This window comes from Elgaria multicarinata, chromosome 4 (assembly GCF_023053635.1).
Source record: "Elgaria multicarinata webbii isolate HBS135686 ecotype San Diego chromosome 4, rElgMul1.1.pri, whole genome shotgun sequence".
NCBI classification, from domain to species: Eukaryota; Metazoa; Chordata; class Lepidosauria; order Squamata; family Anguidae; genus Elgaria; species Elgaria multicarinata.
In genome coordinates this window covers 32,537,835-32,555,589 of record NC_086174.1, presented here as the reverse complement: position 1 = coordinate 32,555,589, position 17,755 = coordinate 32,537,835, and the positions used below count along the sequence as shown (strand labels likewise).

The window sequence follows — 17,755 nt, the reverse complement described above, 5'->3', positions numbered from 1 at the left end:
CAACTCCAAATGCTTGTTCAGCAGGTATGACCTAGAAGACTGCATGTTGTAATCTATAATATTTTGCTGATATAGCGTTTAGAATGATTTTTTAAAAAAGATTAGAAGATCAATTGTAATAATTTTAATGTTTTTAAAACAATACTTCTACTAATCTTTAAATTGTTTTTTTTAAATTAACACTATTTAATATGGGTTTGACATACTATAAAATGTGTCTTGAGCCAGAGGATTTGCTGTGAATGGAGACTGCTGCATCAAAATAAGTTTTGTTAACTGCTCAGGCCCAGGAGAAAGGAAACAGGCACTCTGAGTCAAACCATAAATTGGGTCTCACTCTTCTCTTATAAATTAAATGATCAAATCTACTTTCATACACACTGGAAGATCTACTCAAAAGCCATCTGCAGGTTCACCTGTCAGTCCCTCACCTATGTGCAAAGTACTCCTCCTCACACCAACCCACTCTGTCCTGTGCCTGACAACTTTGCATGGCATACCCACAAAAGAACCCAGGTTCAACCCTTGAAAAGTCCATTTGAAGGATCTCAGGTACCAGGGCTCAGAAAGAACAACCTCTGAGATCTTATAGCCTGAGTGGGGAACAAGTGGTGCTCCAGATGTTGTTGAACTCAAACTCCCATCAGCCCTTGCTAGCATGGTCAGGGGTCAGCAACAACTGGAGGAGCTCAGGTTCCCCAACTCAGCATTGTGGAGTCATTGTTAGTCAGACCTAACCACACTGGGCTAGGAAGGCCAATGGTGTGATCCAGGAGCACCCAATCACTTATATCTCACACCTTAGCTGCTGTTCAATATTACTGAGTTCCTCATTCCATCATGCTACTGGAATTCTAAGTTTTTCTCTAGCTGAGAAAGTGGACATTTCTATAACCTTTTGAGATAAGGAACCATCTTCCATGTTCAGAACTAACGAATTTAAAAAGGAGCCCAAAAAGACACCACACACACAAACAGAGAATGATGTACACAATTCCCACAAAGTTTTACTCTCTAGCTTGCCTCACATAAACGTTAACCCAACCCTTGTCACATGGTCAGTCCAATAAAATCTGCAGCACAAGTCAAAGGAGAAGCTGACCATTACATGAAATCAAACATTCCAAAGTATCAACGTGGAAACCCACCTCCCAACCCACTCCCCAAGAAAAGAGGAATGTATCTAATATTTACATCTACTGGTGTGTGATGTTGCTGACCCCGAATGGCTGTTGCCTTCCACCACGGAAGTGGCTGCCTTTCAGTGGTGGGTGAATGATCCCTATATTGGCTGTTTGTAAAGCACTTTGGGCTTCTTCTGGATGAATGATGCTATATAAATATAAGGTGGCATAACATCAAAATAGTTCAGATTAACTTGGCAACATCGTAAGAAGACCGAGTTCGGTTGTCACATGCTGAAAAAGACAACAGGCACTAAATACTAGAGAGACTTTTTTTGGGTACAGCTGCTTGCATTAAAGCATCCACTAGAGAAGAGAACCCCTCATGAGATACTCTCAAGCCATACTGTGGTCAAACTGCGTCAATGGCTCCAAAGTCTCCACAGCAATCCTGTGCATTGTTGCCTTGCAGGTAATAGTGCCGTAGAAGCACGGCTTTTCCTAGGCCCATTCAGAGCAGGTTATTTAACCAGGCATAGGCCACGAATGGATGATATATTTTTCAGAGACTTGGCAAGCCCATGAAAGAGCAGTCATTGACAACAGTACACACATTCATTTCCCCACCGCCCCACGCTCACTTCTCTTTTTGGCTTTCTGGTCAAACAGGTTTTCAAAGCATTAACACAGCCCGCAAAAACCGGTTTCTCCAGAAACTCTAGTTAGTTGGACAGAATATGTTGAACGTGTGTACCATGCAAAACCAAAACCAAAACCAAAATGGGGGAGAAAACCCCACCACCACCCACATACGTACATAGCACAAAGAATGAGATGGAAAAAGTATGTCAAACTCAGGTATTATAAACAATAGGGTGGTAAGGTTGGTGAGGTTGTATAAATTAAACACCAAGTTTGTGTTGACACATTATTAAATAGAAACCACTTAATACAATGCAAAAGACCAACTTTTTTTTTAAAAAAAAAAGGTGTAAAGACAGTAAAAGGCATTTAATAAAATACTTCAGAAGACAACATAAAAAAATGGAAAAGTGAGAAGAAATATAACTAATGTGTTCATTCACAGAAGGAGACCAACATAAAACAGCCCCCTAAGCAGAAATGTACTCTCCTCAAGGGGTGGGAGGATGGGAATACAGTTAAAGTTTGTGGGTGGGGTGTTGGGGTGGCAGGAAAAGGAAAAAAAAGACAGGATGAGAACAATTTTAACACAGCAAATTTAAACTAATCTGATGTTTACTTTTAAAGGCTTACAAAATGATACCATGTATGTCATTATAATAATTGGAACCCAAACTAGGGTGGTTTTTTTTTCTTCAAAAAACAAAAAAAACCAAACAAAACAAAAACCTTAGATGATTAACACAAAAAAATCAAGTTGATGTGAAGGAACAATTACTTTAGGGAAAAAAATCAGGAGGTCCCAATATTCTGTAGAATGAGGGGAGGATGCAGCTGTACGTCGACAGCTTTCATATCCTCATTTGAATAATGTGGCCTGAATCTGTCAGTTTATTCATCCTCCTTATGTTCAGTGTACTCTGCATCAACAACAAATTAAGTTGTAAATAAGAGACAATCATCACTTTTGTTTTTAAGCAGCTACTGCACGGAGAATTTCAATGTAGCATTTCTTTTTTCATGGAAAGAAAAAGGGGTCTCAACAGTGGGCACTAATGTAAGCGGGATATGAGGAACACGCCTGCAATGGAACAATTGAAGGAGCACTTTCAAACTGCTCTCCAAAATGCTCTTGGATGGTACGCTAATGCCACCAGTAGAAATTCACAGATGCAAAACCATGCCATCCAATTGTGTTAAAAAATTACTGTGATTTTTTTTTTTTTTTTTTTGAAAAAGTTCACGTTGTGGCTGTGGATGGCGGGGGAGAGAGATAAATAGAATAAAAAGAAAGAGAAAATGTAATTTAAAAACAATCAAACACAGATCTTAAGATAGCTTCATTACAAAAAAAAAAGTTAATAAGAATTTGCCAAGATATATTATTAGTAAAATCAAATTAAAATTAAATAGGCATTCAGGATGTTCAAACATGCAATCAAGACAAGGGGAGAGAGAGAGAAATAAGAGGGCTTTTCCTACCTTTACATCTGAGAAGTACGTTTTCAGCATATTGGAACTTGGGTACCGGGTATAAAAGAACATGAGCTTGGCCTTTTTCAAGTGGTTAGGCGACAAACCTTCCTGCATGTAGGATGAAATTAGTTAAGGAAAAATGCTTTGCATGAAAGCTGCTTCTCGATATTCAGGACTAGCAAAGTCCTTTGGAAGAAGAATGTTTCTAGGGTTGACCAACAAATTAACATTCAATTTGCAGCTCCTTGGAGCTGCAGTTACTTAGGAAGGAAGAAATTGGATGTGTGAGGGTGCATCACTTAGAGAACTCAAGCTCCAATCCTATGCACACTTTCTTGGGAACAATTCCCATTGAACACAGCAGAACTTACTCCCAGGTAAATATGTATCGGATTGGGCATCTTGTTTCTTCAGACTTGGTGGCAGAAATTTTGCAGGTGTGAGGTTTGCACACTGCATATGTGCTCACTTGTTGCTAAGGAAACAAATATGTAAGGCACATGAATCTAAGAATAAGACCCCCCCTCCATTTTGCAGTTACAATTTCATGCATTCTTGCTTCAGCATCATTCTTATATCAAATTATGCTAACAGTACAGATAGAAATTATGTTCACTGCATATAGTAAACTGCACTTCATTCTTCAACTTTTGGAGGCAGGGGAACAATCCTAGTACTCCAACTGCTCAAAAATATGAAAAGGATTTTAAAAAATCACTCTCATAGTTAAAAAACAACAACCCCCCAAAACTCAACCCAACCTAACTGCCTTTGCCTTATGAATTATCCCCCCTCTAAGCATGGCAGAGGAATTGGGGCTAACAAATACCAATAAGGAGAAATAAGCTGATCTGTATGTGGTCACTTACCCTGCAAGGAGATCTATTTATCCTGCAAAGATCATTACCTTTCAGGTCTGTAAACAGAAACAACCAGAAGAGTTCCCAAGGGAATGTGAAGCTAACCATAACAATCCAGGCGTTCAAGTGGGTTTTCACCCCCCCTTCCCCGGCTGCTTGGCACTCTTTTGTGTACTGTTTGCTAGGGCCATTTTGGTCACATCTGTGCAGCAGGCTGGCCCTGCCATTTCCTCTGCAAATTAATGGCTTTATAATTCATCAGAAATGAAGATGCACGTGACAAAAATCAATGTGGCCCCTACAAGGTCAATTAAGAGAGCTCCCAGTAGTTTCTTTGAGGGCTGTTTCCCTTAAAGACAGTCAACATACATACCAATTATTAAATAACATGGGTTACGTTGGAGAAAGGTCACACAAGTTCAAAGCGATCCAGAAACTGAAGCACCTCGACCTAACAGCATGGTGGAAATATATAAAAGACCAGACATGTCAAGCACCATGAGAGGTACATCCCAATTTCTTTAGAACTGCTGTTGGATTGCTGTTTGGGAAACAACTCTTTTTAATAGATTTCATGTCTCCAATAGTAGCTCTAAAAATTTGTTCATAAGGGGGAGGAAGGGGAAGATGTGTTTATTTTTAAACACAAGAAGCTGAAAAATGGTTTAGTTTTAATGCTAAAAGGATACAGAAAACGTTATGGTTTAAAGCTCTTAATTTATGTAAGCGCCCTGCAAACTGCTCAGCTGAACTTGCATTTTTTGTTTTGTTTTAGATGCTTAATGATTACAAAGAAGATAATTTATGACTGACATACTTCTTGTGCCAAGAGAAGAGTTGAAAGAACCTCCAGTTACCTCCATTAGACTGATAGAGAAGTCTAAAAGAGCATTACACTCCGCACTGCCATCTGTCAAAATGCATAAGTGAAATAATAGTAGCAAGCTGTCACCTATTGCATAGCAATAAGTGTTTGAGACAAGTCAAAACTTCTCCGACAGAAATCTATTTTGTTATGTAATTGTGCTGGTGGAGCCTGTTTACACACACAAATACATTGACACCCTAAATCCTCTGTCAGAAAACCCTAAGCATTCATAATGGATCATTATGAAGCAGTTAACCTAAGAATAGTGGATGCGATTTCTTGGGAACTTCTCCTATGCAGGTCCCATTGAAACAAATGGGAGTCACAGAAGAAAATGGAGGCTCTCTTGCAGAGTTGTCATTGATTTTAGGAAGCACTGCCAGGAGAGATCCCTGATTATTAACCACAGCTATTACGTTTATTGTTTTCATTTATTCTGGTATCCTACCCTTCCTGCAAGGAGCTCAGAATGGTGCGGATGGTTTATTCTCACAACAACCCTGCATGGTAGGTTAGATAGAGGGATGTTGATGATTGGCCCAAGGTCAGCTAACACACTTCCTGGCTGCACAAGATAATCCATCACACTATCCACAAGATTTGCTCCAGCTCTCAGTTCCTACCCTGCAAAATATGTATTGTATGATCATTTCAAACTTAAATTTGTAGAAGCTTTCTTTCGCTCCCCCCCAAAAACCTTGCCTATGCAAGTTTAATATACTCTCTCCCCCACCACCACACACACCCGATGCTTTGTTTCAAAAATTAGATTATTGCTAAAAAGCATCCTTAATAGCAACTATTAAAAATAGATAACAAAACACTTAAGGGGCAAGTAGTGAGATGACCCCCCTTGTTAAAACTGAGCTGACCAATTGGTTAATTTTCTTTTTTTAAGTGCTTGTGCTGAAAAGCAACCGTTCTTCCAAGAAAGCACTAGCTGTTTCCAGGATACTTACACACGCACAATGACTCATGATGGAATAGATTCAGTAAACATACAGCTGTACTGAACACGAGCTAAGCTCCATTCAAGGCCAGGAAAGAAAATGAGCACAAATAAATATTAAGGAGGTAAAAAAGGGTGGGGGGTGGGGAAGAGGTAGGAAAAGCGGTGGCGGTGGAGGGGAGGGAGGAGTAGGAGAAGGCAAATAAAACGCAAACAGGCTCTGCCCCAACAGCTGATGAGAGTTGCCTCTGTACTCTTCCCCATAGCTTTGTGAAGACAGATGACATTCAATTCTATGTGTAATGCAAAATAGACAATAACTGCCGAAACTTGAGCCAGCTGCCAGGTGTAAAAAAAAAGAGAAGGGGGGGGAGAGCGAGAAGAGGGCAAAAGAAAAGAAAAGATGATAAATCCATAAATTAATGAAAGACATCTGCTCAGGAACATAAAAGATCAGAGAAATTGTGTACTGCAGCTGAACCTAAAACAGTGTTCAAACAACCTGAGAATCTGAGTGTTATCAATTTACAAAGCATAATGTAGCTCTGCTTAAAAACAACAGCGGTAGCAGCAGCAGAAAGGGAGACGTAAGGAACAGGAAGATGGGAGATGATAAAGGAAGAAGACACACATGTTATACGTGTATGCTTTTTCAGCTCATGGTTTCCATTTATATAGGAATAAAATATAGATTCTTCCTACTGATTTGAGATGTTTGTGGGGTGGGGCAGAGGGCATTAAACAGACAGATTTTATCTGACCTGGAAGCATCCTTGTCAGAATTGTTCTAGAAAGAGACATCATCATCATTATTATTATTATTATTATTATTATCCTTTCCTCTTTGAAATCCTCCTATGGGTTTTTGTTTGTTTGTTCCATAGCCCTGGGTACCTGTCGAATAAATAGGGATTTTCAGAGCAGAGAGGTGCTTCCAATATACATTACCTGCTTCTCTCAATGTATCTCCAAATTTGGATTAATTATATGCCCCCCCCCCCCCGCCCACTGAACTCAAGCTCCCCTCACTTGAGTCAAAGAGCAGTGCATGCTGTATCGTAAGCTTGCATTTTGTTTTGGGTCAGAAAAAACACACACAGCTCTGATCAAAATGCTGTCATTCATTAAGCATTGTTTGCCCACACAGCACGCTGAAGAAACAGCCTCAGCTTGGTCAGGAATTGTCCCTCTGACTTTAAAAGTTCTGCGTATTTTTGAAGACTACCTTTCTGGAAAGAGAGAGAGAGAGGGAGGGGACAGTCTTCACCTGGGAAGACAATCTTAATCCATTACACCAAGAAAAAGCCAAACCCATATTGTTGTGCTTCAATATTCTCTATGCAAATGCCCTGAGGCTGAACAAGGCTATTTTTCTTGAGATGCAAAGAGGGTGCCTGACAAGGAAGATCATGCAGAAAAACAATTGACTGACTGTTTCTTTTGCGATTTGAATAATAAAAAAAAACTTAAATATTTGATTAAACGTATTTAGTTTGCAAAGGCATACAATACATTCGTGGATGAGGCAGGAACTCATGATGCAGGTGCATCTTCTCATCTTGTTTAATGCGGCATACAAACATTAACTCTCTCCCTTCACCCTCAAACAAGGAGGATAATGGTTAGATGCCTCGTACAAGAAAAGCACGATGTATTTGGACAGCAAAGCTAAACAAACAAACAAAAACAAAAACAAAAAAACCCAGGAAGGGCTCTTGCTACCAAAACCTGGACTTGGCTATGCTTCTTATCCTGCTAGGCTTGTGTTCTTATCCTGGATGGATTCTCCAAGGAAACAGATGTTGCTTTCTGTTCCAACGGGAAGAACTGCTGCTCTTAAGAAAGATGCTTTCTATATGAATATTCAGCCATGCGAAATAAAGAGGAACAAAAAACAAAAAACCTGGTCAAGAAAAATAGACCTTCACATGCCGCTCTCCCATTTGGTTTTGCCTACGACGAATTCTCGATAAGCACAGACAAATGGGCAGCTGCTAGAAAAATAAAATGGTTGCATATTCTAGAAGTAGTGGTGGCCCCAGCAGAAATACAATAGCATTAAAAAGATGTTTGCAGCCAGCACCAAAACAGGGGTCTGCAAGATGCTCTGATGAATAAGACTGTGGGCTTCTTTGTACAGCATGTTTGTTCATGTTTTTTTAAAAAGCCTTTAACTGTATTATACAAATAGGCCCATCAAATGGATTGGGAGCACTAATTTCTCTGTGCCGATGGTGAAGCAAAGGGGACAACTGGGAGTCCCATGTAAGTTGCTCTAGCTGAGTCTGACTGTTGGCTACAGAAAGTTAGAAAACTTCCTGTGTTACTCTAAAGCAACCATGCACAAGTTGTGATGCTGCAGCGACATGTTGGGGTCTGTTAGGTCTTGGACAACACCCGGTTTTGGCGATCCCAGGCAGGCAACAACAAAGACAGCAGGTTATCAATGCCCTGGTTTTGGATGGTGGGTCGAATTATACAGGCAAAGCACTCTCCTATTTTAGGGCCAATGTATTTGGGATTGGAATGCCAGCAGGGAAATCAGAGAATTTATATCCCTGCCCATGTGATGCATCTGAAGGTATGAATGCATGGACAGTGGTGCTGGTGATAGGATTGTCTCCTAACCCTGATTATATAGACAGAGCTTGTGTATGGACAATCTGTATACATGCAGATTCTGTTCAAAGTTTCAAATCTATGTGGGCAGGGGTTGTGTGTGCGCATGAACGTATAGGGGGGAACACCTTCCATCCATGTATTCATATCCCCAGATCTGTCAGTTGAATAGGGCTGTTGTAGCAACAGGAAAAGAAGCGGAAAACAAAATTAATGATTAATTTTAAAGTGGCAATGGTGGTATGGTGGTAGAGTGTAGGAGGGTCTGTTTTGTGTAATGGCAATAGCTGAAAATGAGAAAGGCAAAGAACACAGAGAGACTGCAGAGAGCTGGTATAGCACTATGGCTAAAAGAATGAGCAATGAATCAGGACATCCCTGATTCAAATCTCACCTCGACCATGAACCCACTAGGTGGCCTAAGGCAGGCCATCTGCTATAGGGGAGATAATAATATTTACTTACCTTAACGGGTTGTTGTAAGGATTACAATTACTTAGTGTATGCAAAGCACTTTGAAACTTGAAAGCACTATACAAAAATATTATCATTATTATTTATATTAATTTTTGACAACAAAACAGAAACTACATGCGACATTAGTTCCAAAAGTACTAAGGACACAATTCTGATGCTACTTATATCAGTAAAGTGCCCCACTGAAGCCCATCAGGAATGATTATATAAAAGGACTCCATCAGTGCCAATGGAGAGAATCAAGGTTATACTAACAGTTTATACTTTAGATGCATTTTATTTGGAAGTAATTTAATCCATGAAAGTCATTTTCATGGATTAAGTTACAAACACTTCCTGCTTATGCATTAGAGATTTGCATTTAGGATTCTACAATGGCCATCAGGAAGACATTGGAATGAAGTCCATCACTGCTAGTTATCTGGTTTCTTAACAACTAATCCCTCTTTCCACTCAGGCTCTGCACACTTATAGACCTAGAGTGGGATCTTTTCCCCTTGCTTGGCTGATTTGCAGAACGGGATGACTCCCATTAATGGATTCCTATGAGAAATACATGGAGACATGTTGTGTGAATAGCTCATATACATAATCCAAAGTCCACTGGGTCATCAAGGAGCATCAGTGAACTGCCTAGATAATGCATTTCTGCGTATCATGGGAATGATTTAGAAGTTGTTCAGTGTGAATTGATCCTACAGTTCCAAGGGTGTCTGTGAATTAAGGAGTGGAGGAGGGCAGGAAAGATACTGGACAAGACATTGGGCTGCTTCACACATTCACCATGGATTAAACAAGCCACCAGGGATGAGAAGAAGATAGATCGAGATCCGTTGCTAAGATCTCAGGATGATTTGGCAAGAGCTTCCAACTTCCAATTGTTTATCAACAGCAACAACAAAATGATTTCCCCCACCTAAATTAGGTTCCTGAAATGAAGTTTCAGGAAATCAGGAATGGAATTTATGTGAAAGTTCTGATAGTTCAGTTCTGGTATTTGAAAGAAATTCCTAGGCTACCGTTGAGGCTGCTAACCTAATTGTCATTTGTGCAGTCTCAACACAAGGCAGCCTGAATTCAATCTTCATAACCCGAAAGGATGACACTCAAAGATGCCATTGAAGGATGACACCTCTTAAGTCTTAATCAGTGTATGAATGGTGAAAGGTTCCATATACCAAACCATCTAAGGCCTGGGACACATAAGTTGTGAGAGCAAGATGAGATTAGAAAAGCAAGACTTCATTCCCTCCTATCAATTGCCTAAAATAAAGCTCTTTTAAAAACAAACAAAAAACAAACAAATTTTAGTGGTGTTTAAAAAAAAAATAGAAAAAGCCAATCTGGAAAAATAATATTTTTAAATATTATGACTAAACCAAATTATTCTGCATATGATGCTGAATATGAACATATATGAACTTTATATGAACATATAAAGTGTTCATGATGCAGGCTTGGTTCATCAGTGTCCATCAACATCTTGGGTAGGGCTGCTATTTGCACCCATGAGTATCACAAAGAAGGGGTAGTTACTTGCTACATTTAGTTTTCTCTTATGCAACTGTAATCTCAAGTGGACTCACTAAAGTTAAGGTATCAGTTTCCCCTTTATTTCAAGCCATCTGTTCAGGACAGGTTCTATGTGTTCTTTATAAAGTGGTGCATTTTAATTTACCTAAATGCATCCCATTATATCAAAACCAAAGATAGTTGACTGCAGGGATGGGATGAACCCACCCCCCACTTTTTCTTTTAAAAAAATAATCCAATTGAATTATAGCTACAACCCTAAACACACTTCCTAAGAAGAAAGTCCCTCTGAATTCCAAAGAACTTCCTTCTAAGTAAACATGCAGAATAAGGCTGGGATGTCAATGATTCAAAACCATCATGGAAATATATGCATCTTTGTTTTGTTTTTTAAAAGTATTCTTATGATAAAGAGTGAGAGGGTGGCGGGGAGGGAGGGAGGGAGGGAGAGAAAGGAGCAAGCAGCATATTTTGTCCAATGTCATTTAAAGCTCTCAAATTGTGGTGCTTTTTTTTTTTAAGAGTAGAGGGAAAAGAAGAAGACATGCCCTATAAGATTAATCCAGCTGAAGTCTTATATCTAATTGTACTCTCAAGCTTTGCCAAATGATTTGCTTTTTGTATGTTAGGACAAAAGATTTCTGTGTATGGCTGAGCAGAGGTTAACCATGCATACCCAGCAGCTGCACAAGAGCCGAGAACAGGACTGGGGGGGGGGGGCGTTAGGGGTAGCTGGGAAGAGAACTTGATGTAGCTTAAATACAGCCGTACCTGTATCTTTATCTTGTTTTGAGTCAGTTTTCTTTACCCACTTGAAAAATAAATCAGAGATTCCCCAAATGCATCAGTTGTTCTTTGGGGTGCAGCAATGGCATTGTTAAAATAATTGATAAGCCTGGGCCCCTCCGTTTTAAAATCTTATCTGTTGAATTTTTAGGTTGCAGTGAGTTTTGTTTTGTTGTCATATTGTATGTTGCTTTAAATTTTAGGGTTTATAGTACGTTCCTATACATGTCTACTTAGATTTCAGTCCCATTGAAATAAGCAGATCGTACTTCGACTTAATGTTTTATTTTGCATCGAAATGGTTTTTATGTCTATTATTGTAAGCCTCACAAAGAGTTTCGTTATGCAGCAGCATATAAATCTGATAAATAAATAAATAAATAAATAATAAAAAAAGAGTTCACTGTCCCTGGGATTGTTTTTGGAAATTATTAGTATTATCATCTTCTTCCTTTTTATTTATTTTAAAATCCTCAGGCGATCTGAAATGAATTTGGCCCTCACCCCCAAGAGACAAAAGTCTTCTTACAAGTTCTGAATATTTGAAGTCAAACGTTTGGCATCAAAATCTGAATTTTGAAGATTTGTTTCAGCTTTAATTTGAAATTTTGTTTTGTTTTGTTTAAAATCTCATTAACTAACAGTGCAGCTCTGTATGTTTCTACATAGAAGTAAGCCCCACAAATTTAAATGAGATTTATTCTCAGTGAGTGTGTATAGGACTGCATCCTTAGATATATCTTGCCAAACAGCACCAGTAACATAAATCTAGCTACAGTGACTGTCTGCTGGTGACCACCAGAACTTGAAAAATTGCCTGAAAACACTTTTATCACTGTAGCCATGCTGGTGAGGAAAATGGAAGGGACTAAATAATCTCTAGAGTTTCATTATTGGACAGTTTGGGGGCCTGTTCAGACAACACGCTAAGACATGGTTAGGCCACTAACCCTTTTGCAGCAAATTTTCCATTTTCCATTCTCTTCTGCTGCCCCTTACGCCTGGAACGCTCTTCCAGAACATTTGAGAACTACAAGTTCAACCACAGCTTTTAAAGCTCAACTAAAAACTTTTCTTTTTCCTAAAGCTTTTAAAACTTGATGTTGTGCAGACTTCTACTGTTACTTTCTACTGTTAGTTTTACCCTACCCTGTGCCTGCTTACCCTACCCTGTACCTGTTTGCATTCTCTTCCCCTCCTTATTGTTTTACTATGATTTTATTAGATTGTAAGCCTATGCGGCAGAGTCTTGCTATTTACTGTTTTACTCTGTACAGCACCATGTACATTGATGGTGCTATATAAATAAATAATAATAATAATAATAATAATAATAATAATAATAATAATATGTTTAGTGAGTATGTTTAAGCCCTAGTTAAGTAGCCACTATAGTTAGGAATGGTTCACATGACACACTAAGCCATAATGTTTAGCTCAAAATGCTTGACCACCATGACTTAGCATGCTGTCTGAACAGGGTCATTCTTGTTTTAAAATAAGACAAGTCTGCTCTCCACTTATTAGAGCCTCTGTTTGCAGTGGTATAGTGGTCAATTGTGAAGGGCAGACACTCATCCCAGAAGGAGCGTCCAAAAATCCAGACTACCATGTCAATCCGTATCAACAAAACCAGTTCCAGCACTTTTCACCACCACCAAAAGCAGGTCTTTTGTAAAGGGAATGGGTCTTCACTGCCCATTCAAGACCAAGGCACCCCCCCAAATACTTTGATTTGAATTGCAACAGGGAACAATATATTGTTGCTGGGGAAATGCATTTCTCCCCAGCTACCATAAGGATTGCAGCTAAGCTCAGAGGGAACAGTGTCCCTGCTAATAAAAAAGCATCTCTGGCTCTGCTACACCACTGCCTGTTTGCCCTACTGCCCTGGGGGGCTGGAAAAGGAAGCAGCCCGGATTCCCTTCCGTGACACTACAGGCTGAGAGCAACCCCAAGGGCTAATCAGCAGTGCTGCTTAGTTTCCAGGGGTGGAGCCTGTGAGGGAGAGTTCCTTCTCCAGCCTGCTCCTGAACCATATAAGGAGGTCCCACATAGATTAGGCCATTGTAATCAGAGACTTCCCTGCCCAGCCTCCCTGTTTTCAATGTTCTTCACTGCTATGGCTGACAGGCCTGGGAAGGAATTTTACCTGCTTGGGCAATTGGACTAGATCTTGCGTGTTTCTTCCCTTCCTCATAGAAATTCTCCATCACTTACATGCTTTGCCACGACTTTATCGCAGGCATTGTGCCAGTTCCATTTGAGGGGAAGTGAGGCTTGGGACATCGTGCTCTCCCCAAAGTGCTTCAAGGCACCAATCCTGCTCAGGGGCTGGCATGCCTGCCACCTAACCAGGTTGCAGGAAGGCCCTAGGTTATGGGCTCACACCATGGTGGGCCCCAACCCCTTGCCACTCCCAATGGCACCCCAACTTATAGGCTCGGTTGGAGAACTAGCCAAAAACGGGCTGCCCTCTGTAAGCAGTAACCAATAAAACTTGTGGACATTCATAATCTGCACCTGACAATGTGGTTACTGCCCCCTCCCTCCCTGCTCCTGGCTCAATACAATATTGAACTATATATTCCTATGGAGCTATATGCTTCACTAGTGGCTACATGGCTAGCTCAAGAGCTGCTTAGATAGCCATGGGGCCACTTACAAATAAAAGTTCCAAACCACTGGACAATTCACACAGGCAACAGAGGCGGTTATCAGGCATTTGTGCTGATTCAGCTTGAAACCTGGCCTCCCTTTTGCAGAGGTTGACTTCACATTATAGGAAAGTAAACTACCCATGATTATTGATCTGTGGTAAGCCAATAGCTTCTATTACAAGTTAACTAGGCTAAGAGGAGACAGGAAAATATCTGTCTCAAAAGTCAGGGTCAAATGAGCTCTCTGTTTCAAAATGGGCTGCTGGGTGCCATCCAAATTTGTTCCCTCCACAAATGCCCAATGAAGGCCTCAGTAATGTTGTCTGAGAAGGGAAGCACCCTAGAATCAACAGAGATCATGCATTAAATCAAGTGTTTTAGGAAAGAAATGAAGCATGAGAAGAGAATCTCTTTCAAATAGCTCCTTAAACCACATCAGGAGATGTGTAGTTTTGATCCACTGGTGATCAAGCACAGTTTACTATCAGCATGAGATTTCTCATCTTAACAAGAAATACCAGGTTTAGAGGCGATGGATATTAGGTTCATGTCATGTTACCCCTTCTCTCCCACCTTCAACACTGTTCAGTTACCCATGACCAAACAAGAGAAAATCAACCATGCAAAATACGGGCTTTGTATTGTAAAGGATATTGCACTCCCCGAGTAAGGTGAGATTTCCGAAATATCTTGCAGGTCACCACACTCAGACTTGATGAGAGAGATAGAGAGGCTTTCAGCGGTGCTGGGCGGGTGTGCTGGTGAACAGGGGTGATGGTTCATGTGATGCGACGACATCTTGGTCCTCAGGCTTGTGGTCTCCCTCGTTAAATCTAAGGATTCTGGGGAAGCTCTGTCTTTCCCAGGAAAGGAGGCCGAAGGAGCGCCTAACGGATTCTGAAATGGGTAGGCCATAAGGGGCAGCGGAAAGGGGTGGCGGAAAGATGAGGAGGTGAAGCCTGGTGCGGCGGACAGCGGGGACTGATGGAGAGCAGCGTGGTGGCTGCCAGGAGGAGGGGCAGAGGCAGACTGGTCAGATGAATTTTTGCGGACAACTAGGGGCAGTGCTTCTGTTTGGTCTGTAGAGTTAGGCAGTGGCACATTGCCAAAGGTGTCGAGTGGGTTTGGAATGATGACATCACCAAAGCACTGGAGGCGCTGGTTGGCGGTGTGGAAGTTGTGGTTCTCCCCGTTGACAGCAAATCTGGCTTGGGGGATCTGAAGAGGTGGGAAGACCTGAGGAAGTTGGCGGGCAGGTTTCGAAGAGAAAATCTTGACCACGGTGTCCACCACCTGAGACATGGCAGTGCTCAGCTCCTGCTTCAACGTCTCGGCCAGGTGCTTGCCTTCTGGGTGGAAAGAGGGAGGGCCGCCGTGATCTTTCTCTTTGGGGCCTTCTTTCCGGGGCTTGTTTTCGGCGATCTCCTGCTCCCTGATCAGGGCCCGTGCGCGATCGATGAATTGCCCCGGGTCCAACTCACACATGTCGTTATCTGACCTGCCCACAGAATCCCTGGCTCTGGCATCCAGCATTTCGGAACGCAGGCTGTCTTCGGACAGGTTGCCAGCATCTTCGTCGTTTTCAGAATCTGTGCTGTCATAGATTTGGTAAAACTTCTCCTGCAGCTGCCGCAGCTGTTTCTGCATGTCCTCCAGCTGCTGCTTCAGCTGCCTGCGCTCCTCGCGCTTCTGCTCTTTCCTCGCTGAAACCAGCTGCTGGAAACTCTGCTGCTGCTGCTGAGGCAGCTTTTGCTTGCGTTTATTTTCTCGGTAACTTTCTCGGGGACTCACAGACTGCGGCGCCATCTCTCGCTCATTTTCATTGCCCCTTAATGCCACGCTGGGGGAATGGCTCATCCCCCGAATGATATTCTCAACCCGGGCACGCTTGGCTCTCAGGTGCTCATCGCACAAGCGATCCATTTCAAACTGGTTCATCGTAGGCCTGCCAAAAGGGGAAAGACACTCTTGGGGGCTGTCTCTTGAAGAGTTGCTGCACACATCCTCCTGGTGCACTTCGGAGCCTGTGCTGGAGAGGCCACTGGCTTGAAAACTGGGCTCGGTGCCACCATTTTTGTTCATGTTATTTTTCAACAGCTGGGAAATGATGGTTGCTCCTGGAAAAGGCATCATGGCATCTTCATACGAGTTCGCCCTCTTCAGCAGCTTGCGGAGCACATTTGACTTCTCCCCATCTGCATGCTGCACCACTGAATACTCAACATCCTGTTCTGAACCTTGGGGATTCATGGCACTAAAAAACGACGCTCTCGCCTTTGCAAAAAATGCAGATGCTGTCCCTACCGTCCTTTTCACTCCAATGTCAACTCTTCTTCTCTTGGTCTGCCTGCTTAAGAGGGCTGTGCTGTCATGGTCAGGCATCACTGAACTGTTATTGTGCCATCTTCAAAAGCTTGTCAGCTGGGCACAGCTCAAGAATCCTGGGACCCTGGCCAACAGAACAAAAGGACTGATGAATCATTTTCTTTAAATTTCTCCAAATTTCCTGACCTCAATCCTGAATCAAATGCAAAATGCATAGGCTCTGGGATTTATGGCACATTACAATTATTGCAATTTATTATGCACTCTGCTTGAAATGAAACATTTTTAAATATTTCTGCTCCACTGGTTTAAGATGGATTAAGATTTTTTTAAAAAGGAAGAGAGGGAAAGAGAGAGAGAGAGAGGGAGGGAAAACTGCTTAAGCACCAGTAATATATGATTCTCTTGCACAAATGCCTAAAATGATACTGTTTATCTTCAGAAGAAATAGTAGATTAGGCTCTGACAACCAATTGATTAAATTTAGAGTATTGAGATACATGTTACAAAAGAAGATGACAGTAGGTCTTATAGTTAAATAAGACAGCCACATGAAATTTGGACAAAAAAGTCAATCTTATTGCAAACTAAAAAGAAGGGTGAAAGCAGTTTTAAGACAAACATCAGGAATTTTACATAATTTTACATGGGTACTGGTACATTTTAATAGTTCTTATAATAGTGTTGAATGCTTGGGTTGCCCATAACCTCAGAAATAGTTATGGAAACTATTTTAGGGATAAAATTGCATTTTGTTTTTAAGTGCTCAATATTTACAAATAGAGCTTTCACCAATATGTAGAAAATTATTCTGTATTTCCATTATCCCCAAGCCTATACAAATTACAGCCATTGTGTCATTTTATATCCCAAAATGTTGTCCTAAAATGGGAAGGGTGGGGGGAAGAGGAAAACAAAAATTGTCACCCTTGATGATTGGGGTATTTTCATATTTCATAAACTACGATATATGGCACCAAGTTGTTTGCAGAAGCAGAACCAAGGCATTTTCAGCACTGTGACACTCTCCTTTACAATAGCTTCCAAAAATAATACCTCAGGTGCCTAGTGAAGCCATTCTTACATACAACATTTTACATACACAGAACCTTATTTCCTGTAGTGCGCGCACACACACACACACACACAGCAAGACTGGAAGAAAAATATGGATAGATGAAAGAAAGCAACATCAATCAACAGCGTGAGAAAGGAAGATATCTTTTCTTTTATAGGAACACTCATTGTTTCCCAGGAATACAGAATAAAAAAAAAGAAGGCAGATAACACATTTCCTTGCATTTTATAAAAGCCTCTTGACATCATTCGTGACTTATTAACTAGTGATGCTAAACTCACATTGCACATGAGGAATTACAGACTCCTTCTGGTGCCTTCATGTTTAAAGCTATACCAAGTTAAAATTAATTCCCCCC

The 17,755-nt window shown here is 41.1% G+C and overlaps 1 protein-coding gene across 2 annotated transcripts in view; it reads right to left on the bottom strand.

The window, feature by feature from the left end:
* The window catches only part of PROX1 (prospero homeobox 1), a 72,107-nt gene that overhangs the window by 45,922 nt on the left and 8,430 nt on the right, over positions 1-17,755 (bottom strand). Inside the window, exons 2-4 of one of the 2 annotated variants that reach the window (XM_063125575.1) lie at positions 14,649-16,443; positions 3,249-3,356; positions 1,195-1,332 (exon numbers count right to left, since the gene is read on the bottom strand). In XM_063125575.1, coding sequence (XP_062981645.1) covers positions 1,195-1,332; positions 3,249-3,356; positions 14,649-16,376 — 1,974 coding nt within the window. In that variant the 5' untranslated portion in view covers positions 16,377-16,443. The remainder of the gene's footprint in view (positions 1-1,194; positions 1,333-3,248; positions 3,357-14,648; positions 16,444-17,755) is intronic. The other variant, XM_063125576.1, reaches the window with a different exon arrangement.